The 16,706-nt window shown below is 36.8% G+C and overlaps 1 protein-coding gene across 1 annotated transcript; it reads left to right on the top strand.

Annotated features, from left to right (window-relative positions):
* Positions 1 to 349: 349 nt before the first annotated feature.
* LOC308626220 (alcohol dehydrogenase S chain) lies at positions 350 to 15,815 on the top strand. Its single transcript, XM_081251076.1, has 9 exons — positions 350 to 447; positions 3,334 to 3,435; positions 4,059 to 4,197; positions 6,150 to 6,237; positions 6,335 to 6,554; positions 8,721 to 8,981; positions 11,821 to 11,956; positions 12,919 to 13,057; positions 15,305 to 15,815. Exons 1-9 carry the CDS (start codon positions 430 to 432, stop codon positions 15,327 to 15,329), a joined length of 1,128 nt encoding a protein of 375 aa, XP_081107202.1. The 5' UTR covers positions 350 to 429; the 3' UTR covers positions 15,330 to 15,815.
* The last annotated feature ends 891 nt before the right edge of the window (positions 15,816 to 16,706 follow it).

Genomic DNA, 16,706 nt, shown 5'->3' with positions numbered 1-16,706 from the left:
CGTCCTAAGGCATTTGTGCTGCTTTCTTACTCCTCCTCCTTGCTAACTGCATTATGAGGATTAGAAGTTGGAGCTTAGTTCACACAAAGGGAAAACAGAACTCTGAACACCCTGTGTGGGATTGAGAGAGGAGAAATAAGTAATCCAGGAAAAAGATATATCTAGGGAAATATTTAACCTGATGAAATCAAGATGTTACCTGAAATTAGCATATTGCAAACAAAGTCAGTGTTTGAGTGCCCTGTTCTTCCTGATTTGACTTGGTCAAAAATAAGCTGATGGGAGGGGCTTAAAGGTCCCAGATCACATGTGTAGAATTGGGCATTATCCAAGCAAACAATAATCTGTGCAATATATCTGTTGTACATACTTAAGCAGGGAAGAGTCTGTAAGAATTCACGTCTCCTGGCCTGCAGAGAAAGCAGAAACATGAGTACAGCAGGAAAAGTAAGGCAATTTTTTTTTTTACTTTTGGAATTATATTCTAATTAATATAATACACAAAGAGATACAGTATTTAATGAATAACTTAAAATTCATATATAAATTAGAAATAATATATACTGAAATACAACATAGAATATATGCTTCAATATACAAGGTATATTAAACTACAATTGAGATGGGCAATACCTAAATATCTTTAACAAAATGTATAGCATTATACCTATTACAATCTATATTTCATATATTAAATAAATGTGAAGTAGTATATCCAATCATGAGTAATTTTCAAATCTAAAGTTAGAAATGAAATGTTTTTATCAAGAAGTTATCTTTATGTTAAGATACCATAATATGAATGTTATTCTTTATAATCATATTCTTTTTATGAATACAGGAAAGTTAAGTGTGACAGAACTTTTATTGATCTCAAAGCATTAGAACCATCAAGACTAAACAAACCAACATCAACATGCAAATTCTGATTTAAAAGGGTCCTATTATGGCACAATTCAGGAAATTTCCATAGACATCCTATAGAACAGTTGTCCCCAACCCCTGGGCTGCTTAGAAACCTGGCCTCACAGCAGGAGGTGAAAGGCAGGCCAGCCAGTGAAGCTTCATCTGCTGCTCCCCATCGCTCGAATTACCCCCTAATCCATCCCCCTTCCCCTACCCCCCAGTCCGTGGAAAAATTTTCTTCCGCGAAACCAGTCCCTGGTGCCAAAATGTTGGGGACCACTGCTAAAGAACGACATCTTCTTCATGTAAAAGTCCATGTGATTAAAAAAAAAAAAGTTAATACTGAAGCAGTTTGAACCACTTATTAGCACTGGGAACAGAGATATTTGGTTCTAAGTCTTCCATAGATTTATGTTTATTTGTTCAATGTGCTTACAGGTGCAGAGAAATACATGTGGTTATTCAATACAATCAATTCATGTTGTTTAACCTCTTCATGGCAAAAGCCTGTGTAACTGTTTCCAGTAGGTTTGCTGTATTAGGAGTTGATTGCACAATATAATATCTTGCTATCATGACTCAACGGAAAGATTCTGAGGTTTCTACACACACTGTGTGACACACAAAAGGCCTATATCAATGAGATTGGTTGGAAATCTTATGGGTAACCAATTGTCAGTTTTCTTATTCTAACTTTATTTTCATCCATTACTGATTAGCATTTACAGTGGCATATTACATTTCAAATGAAGAATAGTAAAGGAAAAGAAAAACTATATTTTCCAAAACTCAGCTTGAAAGAGTTCAGAGATCAAAAGGGTAAACCAAATGTATTAATGATAATTATAAATTATAGTCAATCAATCCTCACTCCTCAGGTGCAACATCAATAACTTTTAGCTATATGATAACACTTCATTTATGTTTACCCTTCCTGTATTGTATGTTCTTCAAATGCTAAATGGCAACAATAATAATACCTACTTTCATAAGGTGGTTGTGAGAATTTAATAAATTCATATTAAATTTTTCATACTGGAAAGCATTGAAAATAGTGCCTGGTACATAGAAATAATTTAATAAATATTAGTCACTGCTATTATTGTTGTTATTGCTATCTAACCTCTAACCTTTTGTTAATCTTTTACTACCATCAAGTAGTGAAAAGATAAAATGATGTTAATTCTTTGGACACCCAGCTTTGTGATTCTGGGAAAAGTGTTTAGTCAATTACTAAATCAGTTGAGCCTCAATCTTTTCATCTGTAAAATAAGACTAATAATTCAATAATACTGCCCTGTGAAGTTTAAAAGTCAAACAGGTATCAATAACTCACCCAGCACAGCCACTTGTGCCTGCTACATCATTGGCACCCAATAATCAACACCTATCTACCATTAGTATATTATTTCCAAGTACTCTTATATTTATTGTGGAATTGACCATGACAAACACTTTGCAAAGTAGAAGGATTTGGCATACAAATAATGAAAATAAATTATCAGATAAATTTCAATTGAATTTTTATCGTATTTGCAATATGTTAATTCTCTCTAGAAAAAATTGTCAACTATACAAGCTTTGCAAAAATGAACACAAGTCTTATACTACATTCCCAAGCACTAAAAATGTGCTCAACTTTTATTTGTAAGAACACCTGTAAGTAAGCTATGCTAGCTAGAAAGTCAAATACACAGTTGTCCCATTTTTAAGTATATGTGTGTGTGTGTGTGTGTTGTGTATGTGTAGAGTTTTAAACTCTACAATTTTGGGCTCAAGTGTAATCTGGAAGAAATCCCTATACATAAATTATTTAACAAAACAGAGCTGCCAAAGCTAACTTTCAAATAAGTGATGCAAACAAATAGCACATAGAACAAGTGGAGAGAGAAAATCAGAGGAACAGGCAAATAGAGAGAGAGAAACCCTAGGCAGGGAGGCAAGTCCATAACTGGAGTCATAAAGTCAGATCATTTTGGCTTAAGTGGAGAACTGAGCAAGGGAGAAATCAGTATCATGTGAACAGACACTGAATCTGTCAGCAAAGTGATAGTGATTTAGAACTTCACCTACGAGCCAATAGTTTTGGGTAAACAACCTATTTCAGGACTGCATTAGGAAATAGAAGCAATAAACAATCCTTAGAGAAAAAAAACCCATGGTGTTCTTTCTTCATAAAAGAATATATTCCTTTTTATCTCAGTGTCTCACTATAGTTAATTCTGTTTCTCTTTCCTGTGGTATTGCTTTACACATTTTTATAAAGAGATACTATTATTCTTTTTGCAAATCAAAGGTTTTCATTTCTGTGGAACAATGTTAGGTTCTAGACATGGGGCTAGATGTTGCACATAAAAAGGTAAAAGACACAATCCCTGACTTCAAGGGTGGGGAAAAACTGGTATCATTTTTCTGTTCAATTTTCAGGTAATAAAATGCAAAGCAGCTGTGCTGTGGGAGCTCAAAAAACCATTTTCCATTGAGGAGGTGGAGGTTGCACCCCCTAAGGCCTATGAAGTTCGTATTAAGGTAAAACTTTCTTCCATTTCTATTTAATCTTAAGTTTAAAAATTTCAGAGAGTAACAATGAAAATAACCAAAATCCATTAAGAGGCACTTTTCATATGGTTATCCAGATAGTGGAATTACATTCGTTGCCAAGGAAAGTTGTAAGTATAAATTGTTAAATTTTTAAAAAAGAGACCAAAGAGTATATACAGTATAAACCTAGTAAAATAAAAAAGAATTTATGTGTTAATACAGAAAAATAAATGCAAAGGAATATATATCCAGATTTTAAATCAATTAGCATTAGACAGTAGCATTTAAGTAACTATTTTCTTGGTGCTAATCTGCATTTCCTACTTCTATACAAAAGATCGCCTCCTTGTATGTTATATGACTTAAATATTTCAGAAACAATTATTTCACAGATTACTCCAAATTGTTTAATGCATGAAAGGAGAGTAGAGGAGGGTTTTAGGCTGAATAATCTTGGGTATAAATTGAATCTGTATTTGGGAAGAGTAGGAATTATCAGTAAAACCCGTGAAAACTCTTTAGCACAAATTCTGGAAACTGGTTATGTTAAGTCCATCTGAGTGAGGGTCATAATCTTTTCTGAATCTAATCATCCTCCCTTTACCCTGTAGATGGTGGCCGCAGGAGTCTGTCGCTCAGATGACCATGCGATTAATGGATCTTTGATCACACCTCTTCCTGCGATCATAGGCCATGAGGCAGCCGGCATTGTGGAGAGCATTGGAGAAGGGGTGACTACAGTAAAACCAGGTACAGAATTCACAGTTGGGGAATGTGCTTTGGTTCAGGACCCCAAGATGATCCAGCCTGGATGATGACACTGAATTAATAAGAGATGAAAGAATTTGCTCAAGGCTGAGCTAGGACTTGACCGGAGGTCTCTTCCTTTCCTCCCTCCCTGCCTGTCTCAGGCATATATGCATCCATGCACTCCTGTATTCTCTCCTTCAGCAAGTATTTCTTGAGGACCTAGTAGATGTCAGCCACCATGTTAGATCCTGGGAATACATGAGGATCAAAAAAGACCCAGTGCCTGCCAGGGTGGATCTCATAATGAATTAGTTCCCATTTTAGTGTTGCTAAGCAGTGTCTTCTATCAGGTCCAAAGAAAACTACAAATAAGACAAGGGAAAAAACATGTCTGTGGCCTGAGCCTCTAGATCAGTGTATGGAACCTGTTCTGTGCTGACTTCACACAATGGGGATTGTGAGGCCACGACTGAATCAACATTATCTCTTCTCAGGTGGGAAGTGGAGCCCATTCACTGGTTTCCCCTTCCAATATGGCCTTCTTTCCTGAACACAGAATGAATTAAACAGACTAGTTGGCAGGAAATGAAAGAGAACTAGCAGAGGCATCCTGCCATAAACAATATCTGTTTTTATTACCTTTAACCATGATTAAATGTGGCTGGTTACCCAGCACTATTTTCCTTTAATATTTATTGTATCCTAATATTATTGTGTATTCATACAGATAAATATTTTTGGAGGTAAACTGTGAATAAACAGAAAATTTCCATGCTATCATCTCATATAAAGTTTATCTAGTAAATGTTATCTTTCTCAGTCTTTTGGATAAGTAGTATAGATGATTAAAAATAAATATTTTTAATTCTAAAAAATCACTTTAGCCAGTAGATTTGACCTCCCTGCTTACCAAATACTTAATTGACCTGTGAACAGAAAAAATAAAATAAGTTGTCTGGTTTGAGTTTCAGCTCTCAGCATTTCCTTTAGTTAGAAATCTATTAATAATAAATGACACCCCTACTTTTTTTTTTTTTTCGGTATGCGGGCCTCTCACGGTTGTGGCCTCTCCCGTTGCGGAGCACAGGCTCCAGACGCGCAGGCTCAGTGGCCATGGCTCACGGGCCTAGCCGCTCCGCGGCATGTGGGATCTTCCCGGACCGGGGCAGGAACCCATGTCCCCTGCATCGGCAGGCGGACTCTCAACCACTGCACCACCAGGGAAGCCCGACACCCCTACTTTTCACCCCTGCTCCCTCCACCATAGCAGTAAAAATGAACTAGTCACAAATTATCAGCTACAAACATTGGAAAGCCAGTTCTTATCCTAAAAGAAAGTGTCTAACTTATTATTGAGGGTTGAGGTTTTCAAAGGCATTTCTTAAATTCTTATGTGTCCTATTTTTGTTTGTTTTCTTTAAAAAAGAATTTTTTTTAAAAAAAGGACTCATTTCATGGTAGAGATAAGCATAATCACCTTGAAAAGCCAAGAAATAGTTGTTGAGATTCTCATTGTTATTGTATCCCAAACTATTACAAAATACTGGATCATCTAGTGGAACTATGGCAGCCTGCTCACAACTTAAATTTATATTTACACTTACAGTGAGAATATTTGTTTTAATTATTAAGGATTAAATGAGATGATACATATAAAATCCCCAAGAGAAAGGGCACACAATAAAAGATAACTATCAACACAGTGGAACCACTTCTAAAAATCCATGTTGTTTTCCACATTTGCATTTTCTTTGGGCATCTTCAGGCATATATAAACCCAAACTGGTAACGATGCTGGCAGGCAATGGCCAAGACATAGTGCTGACTGGACCCTATTCTTGGAGACTTTTCAAAGTCAAGTGCCTCTAATACATATGTGTAAGCTTTAAGCCCTAGCTCTATTAATTCCTGGGTAGAAATTTAAGAAGAATTTGTTTTATCCCCTTCCCCAGGTGATAAAGTCATCCCACTCTTTGTTCCCCAGTGTGGAAAGTGCAGTGTTTGTAAACACCCGGAAGGCAATTTCTGCCTGAAAAACAGGTAAGTTTCTGATACTCTCCTTACACAGCCAAGGAATTTGCACATCAGTTATACTCCTGTCTCATACCCTCATGTGCCTGTGTGTTGCACTGACCAGTCTGACCAATCCTCGGGGGACCCTTATGGATGGTACCAGCAGGTTCACCTGCAGAGGGAAGCCCATCTACCAGTTCATCGGCACCAGCACCTTCACCCAGTACACAGTGGTGGATGAGATGTCAGTGGCCAAGATTGATGCAGACTCACCACTGGAGAAAGTCTGTCTCATTGGCTGTGGATTTTCTACTGGTTATGGGTCTGCAGTCAAAGTTGCCAAGGTAGGAATTACAATGGGTGATAAAACCAGCTACACTCAGACTGTCAGGAGCTAAAAGGAGAGCAGCTTCTCACAGGAATCAGAGATCATGCTACACAGATTTACTGGTAGCTTCTCCCCCCACCACTGTAATAACATTGACATGCTCCATAGAATTGAGGCTGTTGATTATAAGTAGAAAACGCCCTCAGAAGGAACTGAGAGCACATCCTAGAAAATTTATCTGTTAATCACAAATGAAAAGCTGTTGATAATTAACTAAGAGAAAGTAAAGACGTTTTCCATAATTATTCTTCTACATGTGTTTTTTTATGGGATTACTAAATTTTAGAGCTGGGAGCTCGTTTCGTCATTCATTTTGTAGTTAGCACCAACCTGAGCCATACACAGCAGTTTCCACTAAGTTCTGAGTCAGGAAAAGTAAATGAAATGAAGGGGTTGCCTTTGAGGAGCATCTAGTCCATGGATCTTCTACTCCCAGAATTAGGATGAACAGTAGATTTCAAAGCCTTACCTGATATCCCGATATACTTCCAAACTGAGGGTCGCCAACATACCCACTCTATGGATCTCTATGAGGAAAGCAATGAAGCTTCAATGATGCATGAAGCATTTATTCCACTGCTATACCTCCACCCCTGCCACGAATACACACACACACACACACACACACACTTCAGAAGTGGTAGATTTTAAGGAGAAATTCTTTAAAGGCTCCTCTTCCCAAAAGGTTGGAAATCTAGTAGTATCCTTTCATCTTATGAAACTGAGGTCCAGAGACATAAAGCTATTTGCCCAAAATCTCACAACTGGTTCATATGCCAGCTGTGACTAGCCTCTTTCTCAAAACTCCTGCTGAATCATAAACCGTAATACATAATTACAAGCACTTTTAAATCACAATCACAAGCCTCATGTTTTTCTAAGGTAAAAAAGTGGTGTTGTACCCCACAGAATGTTTACTTGGGACAGTAGGAACATTTCACCCACACTGAAGGCTAACTATAGCAGACTAGGTTTATTAAACAGTTCCTTAGGCAAGTTAAACAATTGAGAGCACATGTTTTCCAAATTTCTGTGAGCCTAGCACTAAGTCCCTTGTGCAATTGCCTCATCTGAGCAGGTGGTCCAACTGAACCTACACACAGAGCAGAAGCCAAGGGCACTTGTGATGATGAATTTCATCCATTATTAAAGTACAGACTAGCTTTTCATTGCATTATTCTTCATTAGTGTACTTTAAAAAGCAGACATAAAGACCCACTCAGAGCACACTGGTCCCAAGCAGTATTATCTTAAAATTACCTGTTAAATTTCCCCTGTTGTTAAGTTTGCTTTAAGCCGAGGATAACTCTTCTATGTTTCACAGATAATTTCTGCTCTCATTATACTGGTCATGACTACTTAAAGTTAATGAACCAAGGAGTTAATTATTGAGGGTTCAATTGGATTATTTTTTTTCAGTCTCCTCTCTTCTACTCATTATTTAATTTCCCCAAAATTGTGTTTGTGTATGTGTGATGGACTGAAGCTGGCTATCAATAGATTCTCTTTAAGAGGGGGTCACTAGCGGGCTTCCCTGGTGGCGCAGTGGTTGGGAGTCCGCCTGCCGGTGCGGGGGGCGCGGGTTCGTGCCCCGGTCCGGGAGGATCCCGCGTGCCGCGGAGCGGCTGGGCCCGTGAGCCGTGGCCGCTGGGCCTGCGCGTCCGGAGCCTGTGCTCCGCGATGGGAGGGGCCACAGCAGTGAGAGGTCCGCGTGCCGCAAAAAAAAAAAAAAAAAAAAAAAAAGAGGGGGTCACTAGCATTTAGAGCTCAAAGATCATCCAGTCCACTGGCTCCCAGCTTGGGTTTCCCATTGGAGTCACCTGGAGACTTGGTCTTACCTGCAGAGAGTCTGATTTAATTGCTTATGGGCTGTGACCTGGGAGTTGAGATTTTTTTTCAAAGCTCCCCAGGTGAGTCTAATGTCTAGCAAAATTTGAGAACCACTCATCTAATTCAACCCCTTCATTTTAAACATGAAGCAGCTGAAGCCAAAAGAAGTTTTGACAACAGATGGACATAGTTTGAGTAGCTCCTGACAAGGGAAAAGCATGGCACTTTATACAATTTAGGCTCTTTCTAACAATCATTACTTAACCTGTTTTTGCATTTTCTGAGAACACAGGTCACCCCGGGCTCCACCTGTGCCGTGTTTGGCCTCGGAGGAGTTGGTCTGTCTGTTATCATGGGCTGTAAAGCAGCTGGAGCAGCCAGGATCATTGCAGTGGACATCAACAAAGACAAATTTGTAAAGGCCAAAGAGGTGGGTGCCACCGAGTGCATCAACCCTCGGGACTATGAGAAACCCATCGAGGAGGTGCTGAAGGAAATGAGTGGTGGAGGTGTGGATTTTTCATTTGAAGTCATCGGTCGTTTTGACACCATGGTATGTACCCTGAAATGCCTTGAGCTATCAGCTTCTGCATTCTAGAGTCTACTTTTATGCAGCAGAATATAAACATTATATATAAAGAATATTTTTTAAACTATGGCAATTTTCCATCTCCTATTTGTTACCTGGATTGCTTAATTATTATTATGAGGAACCTCATTCCATCAGTTAAGTATAACTGTCACAAGTATCATTTCCTTTTTAGAGACAGAAGAGGGTTTTTTTATTGAGCCATCATAAATTTATTTTAATTTTTAGTTCAAAAAAATTCAAACTCAAGTCAATATAAAGAATATAAATTCTGTTTTCAAGTTGGCAAGTTTGATTTCTCCCCCACATTCTTAACAAAAAATGGTTTGACAATTTTTATAGGTTTTAATGGATATCATATTTTGGCCAAAAGAAAAAATGAGCAACTTTAGGCTCCGTATCATTTTATTAACAGAAAATATGCCCTGTTTTACCACAGCAGGCAGCACAGTGCCTGGTACATAATATGCATCCAAATCTGTGTGTTGAACTGAATACTTTAAAAAGTCAACAGGTTTTTCCACCAAAAAAATTTAAGTGATACCATATCTCATAGTGTTGTTTCTGGATTAAGTGAGATAAACATGTAAAATACTTAGCACGTGCCACCTGTCAGCAGCAAGCTCTTATTAATAAATGTCAGCTGGTGTCATCAACATACAGTACTGTTTGCAATCTTGCAGCACTTACATCATCTTTAAAATATACATGATATTACTTTCAAATAATTACAATTATCAATTGCAACAGAGAACACATCCCTAGCTACATTTCACCTAACCAGAATTCTCTAGAATCCTAATGAAAAAACCCCCCAGAGACCAACAACAACAACAAAAAGCCCCCTTTTAAGGTTCTCCAGTAAGTCCCAGCAGTGTTGGTAGTAGGAAGCAGCACCTAAAGAGTAAAGCTCTTTGCAGCCTTGACCTGGGACAATATGCCATAGATGACTGAAGTTCCAATACAATCCAACTTTTTCCAAGGCTCTAGCCTTTCTCCTTATGCCATTTTTCTATGGTTTTCCCTCCATTTTCTCTTGTGGAATTGGACTATTTTAAATATCTGATAGCCACATGTTCTAAAGTTCTATGGTCTTCCAAATGTCATACTCCAAAATCAAAGGACTGATTATTATATATTTCGGGGGGGATCCTAAACAACTTTCTTACTGCAAACCTGCTTAAAAACCTGACTGGAGGGGAAAGGCTTTCTTTTCAAGTTCCAGAGTAATAGGTGTAGTTTAAAGTAAAGTCACACAGGAGTTAAAAGCACATTTAAAACATGCCTATTTTAGGCCAACAACTATATGGAAAGGTGCTCAACATCATTAATCACCAGGGAATGCAAATCAGAACCACAAAGAGATATTACCTCATACCTGTTAGAGTGGCTATTATCAAAAGACAAGCAATAACAAGTGTTGGAGAAGGTGTGAGAAAAGGGAATTTTGTGCACTGTTGGTGGGAATGTAAAATTGGTACAGCCATTATGAAAAGCAGTATAAAGGTTCCTCCAAAAATTTAAGATAGAACTACCATATGATCCAGCAATCCCACTTCTGGGTATATATCCAAAGAATATAGAAATCACTATCTGCACCCCCATGTTCATTGCAGCATTATTCATAATAGCCAAGATATGGAAACAACCTAAATGTCCATTGATGGATGAATGGATAAAGAAATTGTGATGTATATATAATATATATAATATTAATTCATATGAATGAGTATTATTCAGCCATAAAAAAGAAGTCCTGTCATTTGCAACAACATGGAATAACCTGCAGGACATTATGCAAAGTAAAATAAGGCAGACACAGAAAGACAAATATTATATGACCTCTCTTATATGTGTAAACTAAAAAAATCAAATTCTTAGAACCACTGAGTAGAACAGTGGCTGCCAGGGTCTGGAGGAGTGGGGGAGGAATAATGGGTAGATGTCAAAGAGTACAAACTTTTAGTTATGAGTAAGTTCTGGAGACTTCCATGTACAGCATTGTTATTATAGTTAATACTACTGTATTGTATACTTCAAATTTGCTAAGAGAGTAGATCTCAGATGTTCTCACTACAAAAAAAGGTAGTAGCTGTGTGAGGTGATGAATGTGAATTAACTTGATTGTGGTAATCATTTCACATGGCATATGTATATTAAATAATCACATTGTTCACCCTAAAAAATCACGTTATACAACCTAAAATTAAACAATTTTTATTTGTCAATCATACTTCAACAAAACTGGAAAAAAATAAAGTACATAAATTAGGAAAAAAGTGTCCACTAGAAATGGGTGGTAGAAATGGGGATCCATTAAAAAGGGAGACTGTGAAGTGGGAAAGAGAGAAATGTTGATGATGTAATTGACCTTGTATCTGGTTCACCATCAAAATACCTGGTTCAAAGTACTGAGTTAAAAATATCTACTTAATAAGTAAATGAAGAATGAGTTAACTAACTCAGATTGCCCAGGGGTCATGTGATGATAAACATTACCTTTATTTGAGGAATCAGATTATATATATGTAATGATAGTTGCCTCTTTATTATTTTCTAAAGAAGACTTAAGTACATACAAACATACAAATTCATTCATCTATTCAAAAATATTTTTGAATTTTTTTTCCTAAAGCCACATCTAGTGGCTTTAGGAAATAATGGAGAATGAAGAAAAAGGCATAATCTCTTCTCGCCACACACTCACAATTTAGCTAGATCTATATTACATGATACTGTGTATCATAAGTTGGGACTACCAGAAAATCCACTTTAATGATGCTACATATTAATTGTATTCCAGATGGCTGCCTTGCTGTGCTGTCAAGAAGCATATGGAGTAAGCGTCATTGTAGGAATATCTCCTAGTACCCAAAATCTCTCTATGAACCCCATGTTGCTGTTGACTGGACGTACCTGGAAAGGAGCTATTTTTGGTGGTACGTAGTTAGGCTTGAGGGCCAAATGCTTACTAACGTCAGGATTTCTTCCTTTTTACATGTGACAAGGCCAGGTTTTAAAATGCAGTGTAGGGACTTCCTTGGTGGTGCAGTGGTTAATAATCCACCTGCCAATGCAGGGGACATGGGTTTGATCCCTGGTCCAGGAAGATCCCACATGCCGCAGAGCAACTAAGCCCGTGCACCACAACTACTGAGCCTGTGCTCTAGAGCCTGCGAGCCACAACTGAGCCCGCATGCCACAACTACTGAAGCCTGCGCGCCTAGAGCCCGTGCTCTGCAACAAGAAGCCACCGCAATGAGAAGCCCACGCACCGCAACGAAGAGTAGCCCCCGCCCGCCGCAACTAGAGAAAGCCCGTGCGCAGCAACAAAGACCCAACGCAGCCAAAATTAATTAATTAGTTTAAAAAATAAAATGCAATGTAGTTTAAAAATAAACTAAAATCCCTTTGTATCTATAGGCTCCAAATCAACTAGATGTGGAACTAATGCACACAGAAAGTCCCAAGACAGATTTTAATGGAGTCCCCATAAACTAACAAGGATCTTTCAGCATCATCCCTTTTGATACTTGTGACTGCACAATGCACTGAAATACCTAGGAGGATCCAGGAAATTCATAGCGATAATTTATGTCTGCACTCACTGCCCAAATTTAGACAACTGTTAAATTTTCTTCTTCACTTTGAGAATAACCATCTGCACTATAATTTCTCTATGAGAGAACTAATAACCAAGAACCCTAGTTTGTTTGGGGAGATTGTTTTAAAAAGTCAAATCACTGCAAAAAGATATTGAAACACACCATCTCTTCTTAACCTCAGTAATAGTAGTCTGTGGACATTTTATAAACTTTCATTTAAATTCTATGTGGAAAGTCTCCTCTCCAATTCTCCTCATATCTGGCTGAATCTAACATTGATGTCACTTCCTTTTCAGGCTTTAAAAGTAAAGATTCTGTCCCCAAACTTGTGGCTGATTTTATGGCTAAGAAGTTTCCACTGGATGCATTAATAACCCATGTTTTACCCTTTGAAAAAATAAATGAAGGATTTGACCTGCTTCGCTCAGGAAAGAGGTAGACTTTAAGTTTCTTTTTATGGTGCGGTTGGACTAACAGAGAAAAAAACTAGAAGGATGAGAGAAAGACAAGGGTGCAGTACCTTGGTTTTCCATTCCCAGTTCAATCTTTGCATGTAGAACACTTAAGATCACGTTGTGAGAAGCTAAATGCTTTGCATTGCTTGTTTTGTTGAAGCCAAATTATGCTGGTCAGAGCAAATCTGAATGATCAGAGCCCTCTGCCTTCTTTACAAGAGAACTCTCACCTTTGCAAGGAAAATGAATGAGCCACATAGTCATATTATAACATGGAGTGACTGCAGCCCCTGCCTGGCCACCTAAAACGGTTGACTATTAATAGCTATAAATTTAAATTACATTCAAGACATCCCAAAAACTCATTATGGGAGCTGGTGAAGCTATATAGGCATTATTTTCTATACAGATATTACTTTCTTCATTAAAATGCTATTATTGTTATTCCTTTTTTCCATTTACAAAGAAGTTTTCACAAATAAAAATTATTGCAAAGAGGAAGGGTACATAATCTATTTTAAATCGTTAAATCTTACATGTTCTTCAAAGCTTAGGAAAACAAGCCAGTTCCATTTTCTACCTCTAACATTTAACTTTTACAACCACCTAAAAAGAAGAATTTTATCATTTGCATTTATATATGGGGCACAATTAATAATAGGCAGTTTTACCTAACTCTCCCCTTCTTGTTCCATAGTTCCTGCTTTTTCTGCAACTTCACACTTCTTCTCATGAGGTTTTCAATTTTAAACAATATTTCTTTAGCACCCATACACATAACACATACTAGGCACTTAGTCTGATAAATATTATTGAGGAAGGAAAGAAACTAGCATCCAAACAGTACCAGATTACATCCTTTCTAGAAAGCAGTTTGGTCATTTGTATCAGAAACATTAAAAAACAAAACAAAAAAATAAAACTTAGATCCTATGTCCCAGCAATGCCATTTCTGAGAACATATTCTACAGAAATTATGAGATATGCAAACGTACATATGTTTAAGCATGTTCATCTATTATCTATAATATCAAAAATTGGAAACATCCCAAAGGTTAACATTAAGGGGATAGTTAAATAAATTCCAAACATGTAATAGAAATCAATGAAGCCATTTAAAAAGGAATGATTTCATTAAATTGGGAAATTCTCCTGATGTAATTTTAGGCTATAGAGTAGAGAAAACAAACTTATACATACAATATGGTTCCAAGTTTTCAATAAGAGCAATAAAAACTTGCATATGTTTAGAAAAAGTTGATCAAAATTCAAGAAAATATTAACACTGATTACTTCTGGGTTGTGGGATTACAGGTTATCTTTACTTTCTTCTTTATACTGTCCTTTACTTTCTAAATTATCTACATACATTTTTCATATATATTATATATATATACACACGTATACATATATATAATTTTTTTAAATACAAAGACCACCTTTTTCTAAAGTATTTACCCATCAGAAGATGGTTTTTGGAAAGGACATTAGTTCCAGTAAAATGTAACATTTCTGATCTTTCCAAGAACAAAGTCTCACCCAGTACAAATCAATTCTCTTTTTTCTACTTCTAAGTCTCCTTAAATATTTCTTTACCAAAGCTCTATTAAACTTTCAACATGGCTTAACTTTATTACACTATCAGCACCTTTAGGCACATTACCTATCATCTTGTAATTTGTGCAACTTTGTATTTGGATTTAAATCCCAGGATCCCACACTAGATGTGTGATCTAAAGAAAGTTACAAGTCTCTCCAAGTCTCAGTATCTACAATCTCTAAAATGGAAATAATATTAGAAACTGCCTCCTAGCATTGTTGTTTAAGTAGAGGTTTAAATGATAAAATACATGAAAAGCATCTACATAGTATGTGACAAATAGCATGAACTTATTACATATCATTACACATTGTTATTTTGTATTCCTTATATACAAGGCATGTGGGATCTCAAAAATTATATTTTGAAAATCTAATACATAATGAAGCCTAAATGGCAGTCATATTCAGGATATAATAGAGCCTCAGGTTGGAGAAAACACAACAGGAAAAGATGAGATGACGTTTTACTTGACTTGACTTGAGTGCATTACGGATGGGAATGAAATAGTAGGAAACAAAGATAGCTTTTCAAAGAGACAAATCGAGTGCTCCTTGTACTCTCACATGTAAGAGTGTATATTATCTAAACATTAAAACAATTAGTATCTTTTATTTTCTGTTTCAGTGTCCGTACCATCCTGACATTTTGAGACTATACACATGGCTTCACTTGTAGCAGTCTTCTGGCTCCATCATCTGAAACATCAGCCAAACATCATCAATAATTCTATTCTTCAGAGATACTACCAATAAATTACACATGGGGGCTTTCCAAAAGAAATAAAATTAATGTGAAATCGTTTTTTAAGCAAATGCTTAAAATTCAAGTGAGAGCTAGATGAACCATCATATGGGTAATTGAGTCCAATAAACCCTCCTTCTTAATCATTCTACTCATGTTGAATCGTGTCATCTTTCCCACTGAGGAAAGGTATTTCTTTTGACTTTTTGCACTTTTTGTATCTTTGCCACCCTTAGTCTTTGAAGCCTTAGTCTTTGAGAAAGTCCTCATGATACTTATTCCCCAACATACATGTGATGGACTATTGTGCTCCAAGTCTTCCACCTGTACTTCTACTGTCTGTATTTTCCTTTTTATGAAATGTAGCAAAATCCTACAGTAAAAACCACATGTAGTCTGCAAAAGGATACACTCAGATTTATAAGTGGAGAAGGTCCAGAACTTCTAAATGCAGGGAATTTCTTAGGGAAATGTCACATATTTTTAAGGTGAAGGGAAGTGTTTTTATACTACAGTTTCATACTACATGTGATAAATGTGAGGTCTGAATAGTAAATCTGAAAACTGAACTGCTCTTGGAACCATATTCCAAAAGTCTATAATTTTTACTCAAGAAAGTACTTTATTGGTTAAATGATCTTAGTTATTACAATTGACTGAAAGTAAGTCATAAGGTAATTAAAAATAATACGGTGGCTTGAAGTCTAGGGATGGGAATAATGCAGCTGTGGACACAGCGTGTAACTAAGAAATGGCACAAACATCCAAAGCAATAGGTTTTCTAAGTAGATGTATATATACATAGAGATGTACATTTTTGCAAAAATCTTTTCAAACTAGAACTTTTCTATTAGCTACCATGTCTTAAGTCTATAACCCTGGAATTAATTCTTTGAACATGTGAAAGTCTATGGTCCCCATTTGTTAGTGCTTTCTCAGGGGAAGATTTGCACTTTGAGCTTCATCTCTAAATGTGTAATGAAAAGCTTATTCCTTTAAGGAGTTTTAGCTATCTTTAAAAGTGTGATTTGTTTCCATGTCTACAATTTGTTTGATATTGTGGAAAGGACTCTAGACTTAGAGCAAGTGATCTACCACTTATTTGTGACCTTCAGTAAATTACCCAACCTCTCTAAACCCATTTTATCCTTTGTTTTAAAAAATTACTCTACCAACCCATTACAGCTTCATGAAGATTAGATGGAATGATGCTAGTGAGAAGGCTTTGTCAACTATGAAGTGCCACGTAAATGTAGGGAACAGCTTAATTCTTTTGTCAAAGATA

The sequence above is a fragment of the Mesoplodon bidens genome (assembly GCF_964165515.1).
Source record: "Mesoplodon bidens genome assembly, chromosome: 1".
NCBI classification, from domain to species: Eukaryota; Metazoa; Chordata; class Mammalia; order Artiodactyla; family Ziphiidae; genus Mesoplodon; species Mesoplodon bidens.
Note: the sequence above shows the minus strand (reverse complement) of the source record. Positions and strands in the feature narration are given on the sequence as shown.

Coding starts and splice junctions, on each gene's coding strand:
- LOC308626220 (XM_081251076.1), top strand. Junction 8,982..11,820: donor TCGGTCGTTTTGACACCATG/GTATGTACCCTG, acceptor ATTGTATTCCAG/ATGGCTGCCTTGCTGTGCTG. Junction 13,058..15,304: donor CTGCTTCGCTCAGGAAAGAG/GTAGACTTTAAG, acceptor TTTCTGTTTCAG/TGTCCGTACCATCCTGACAT.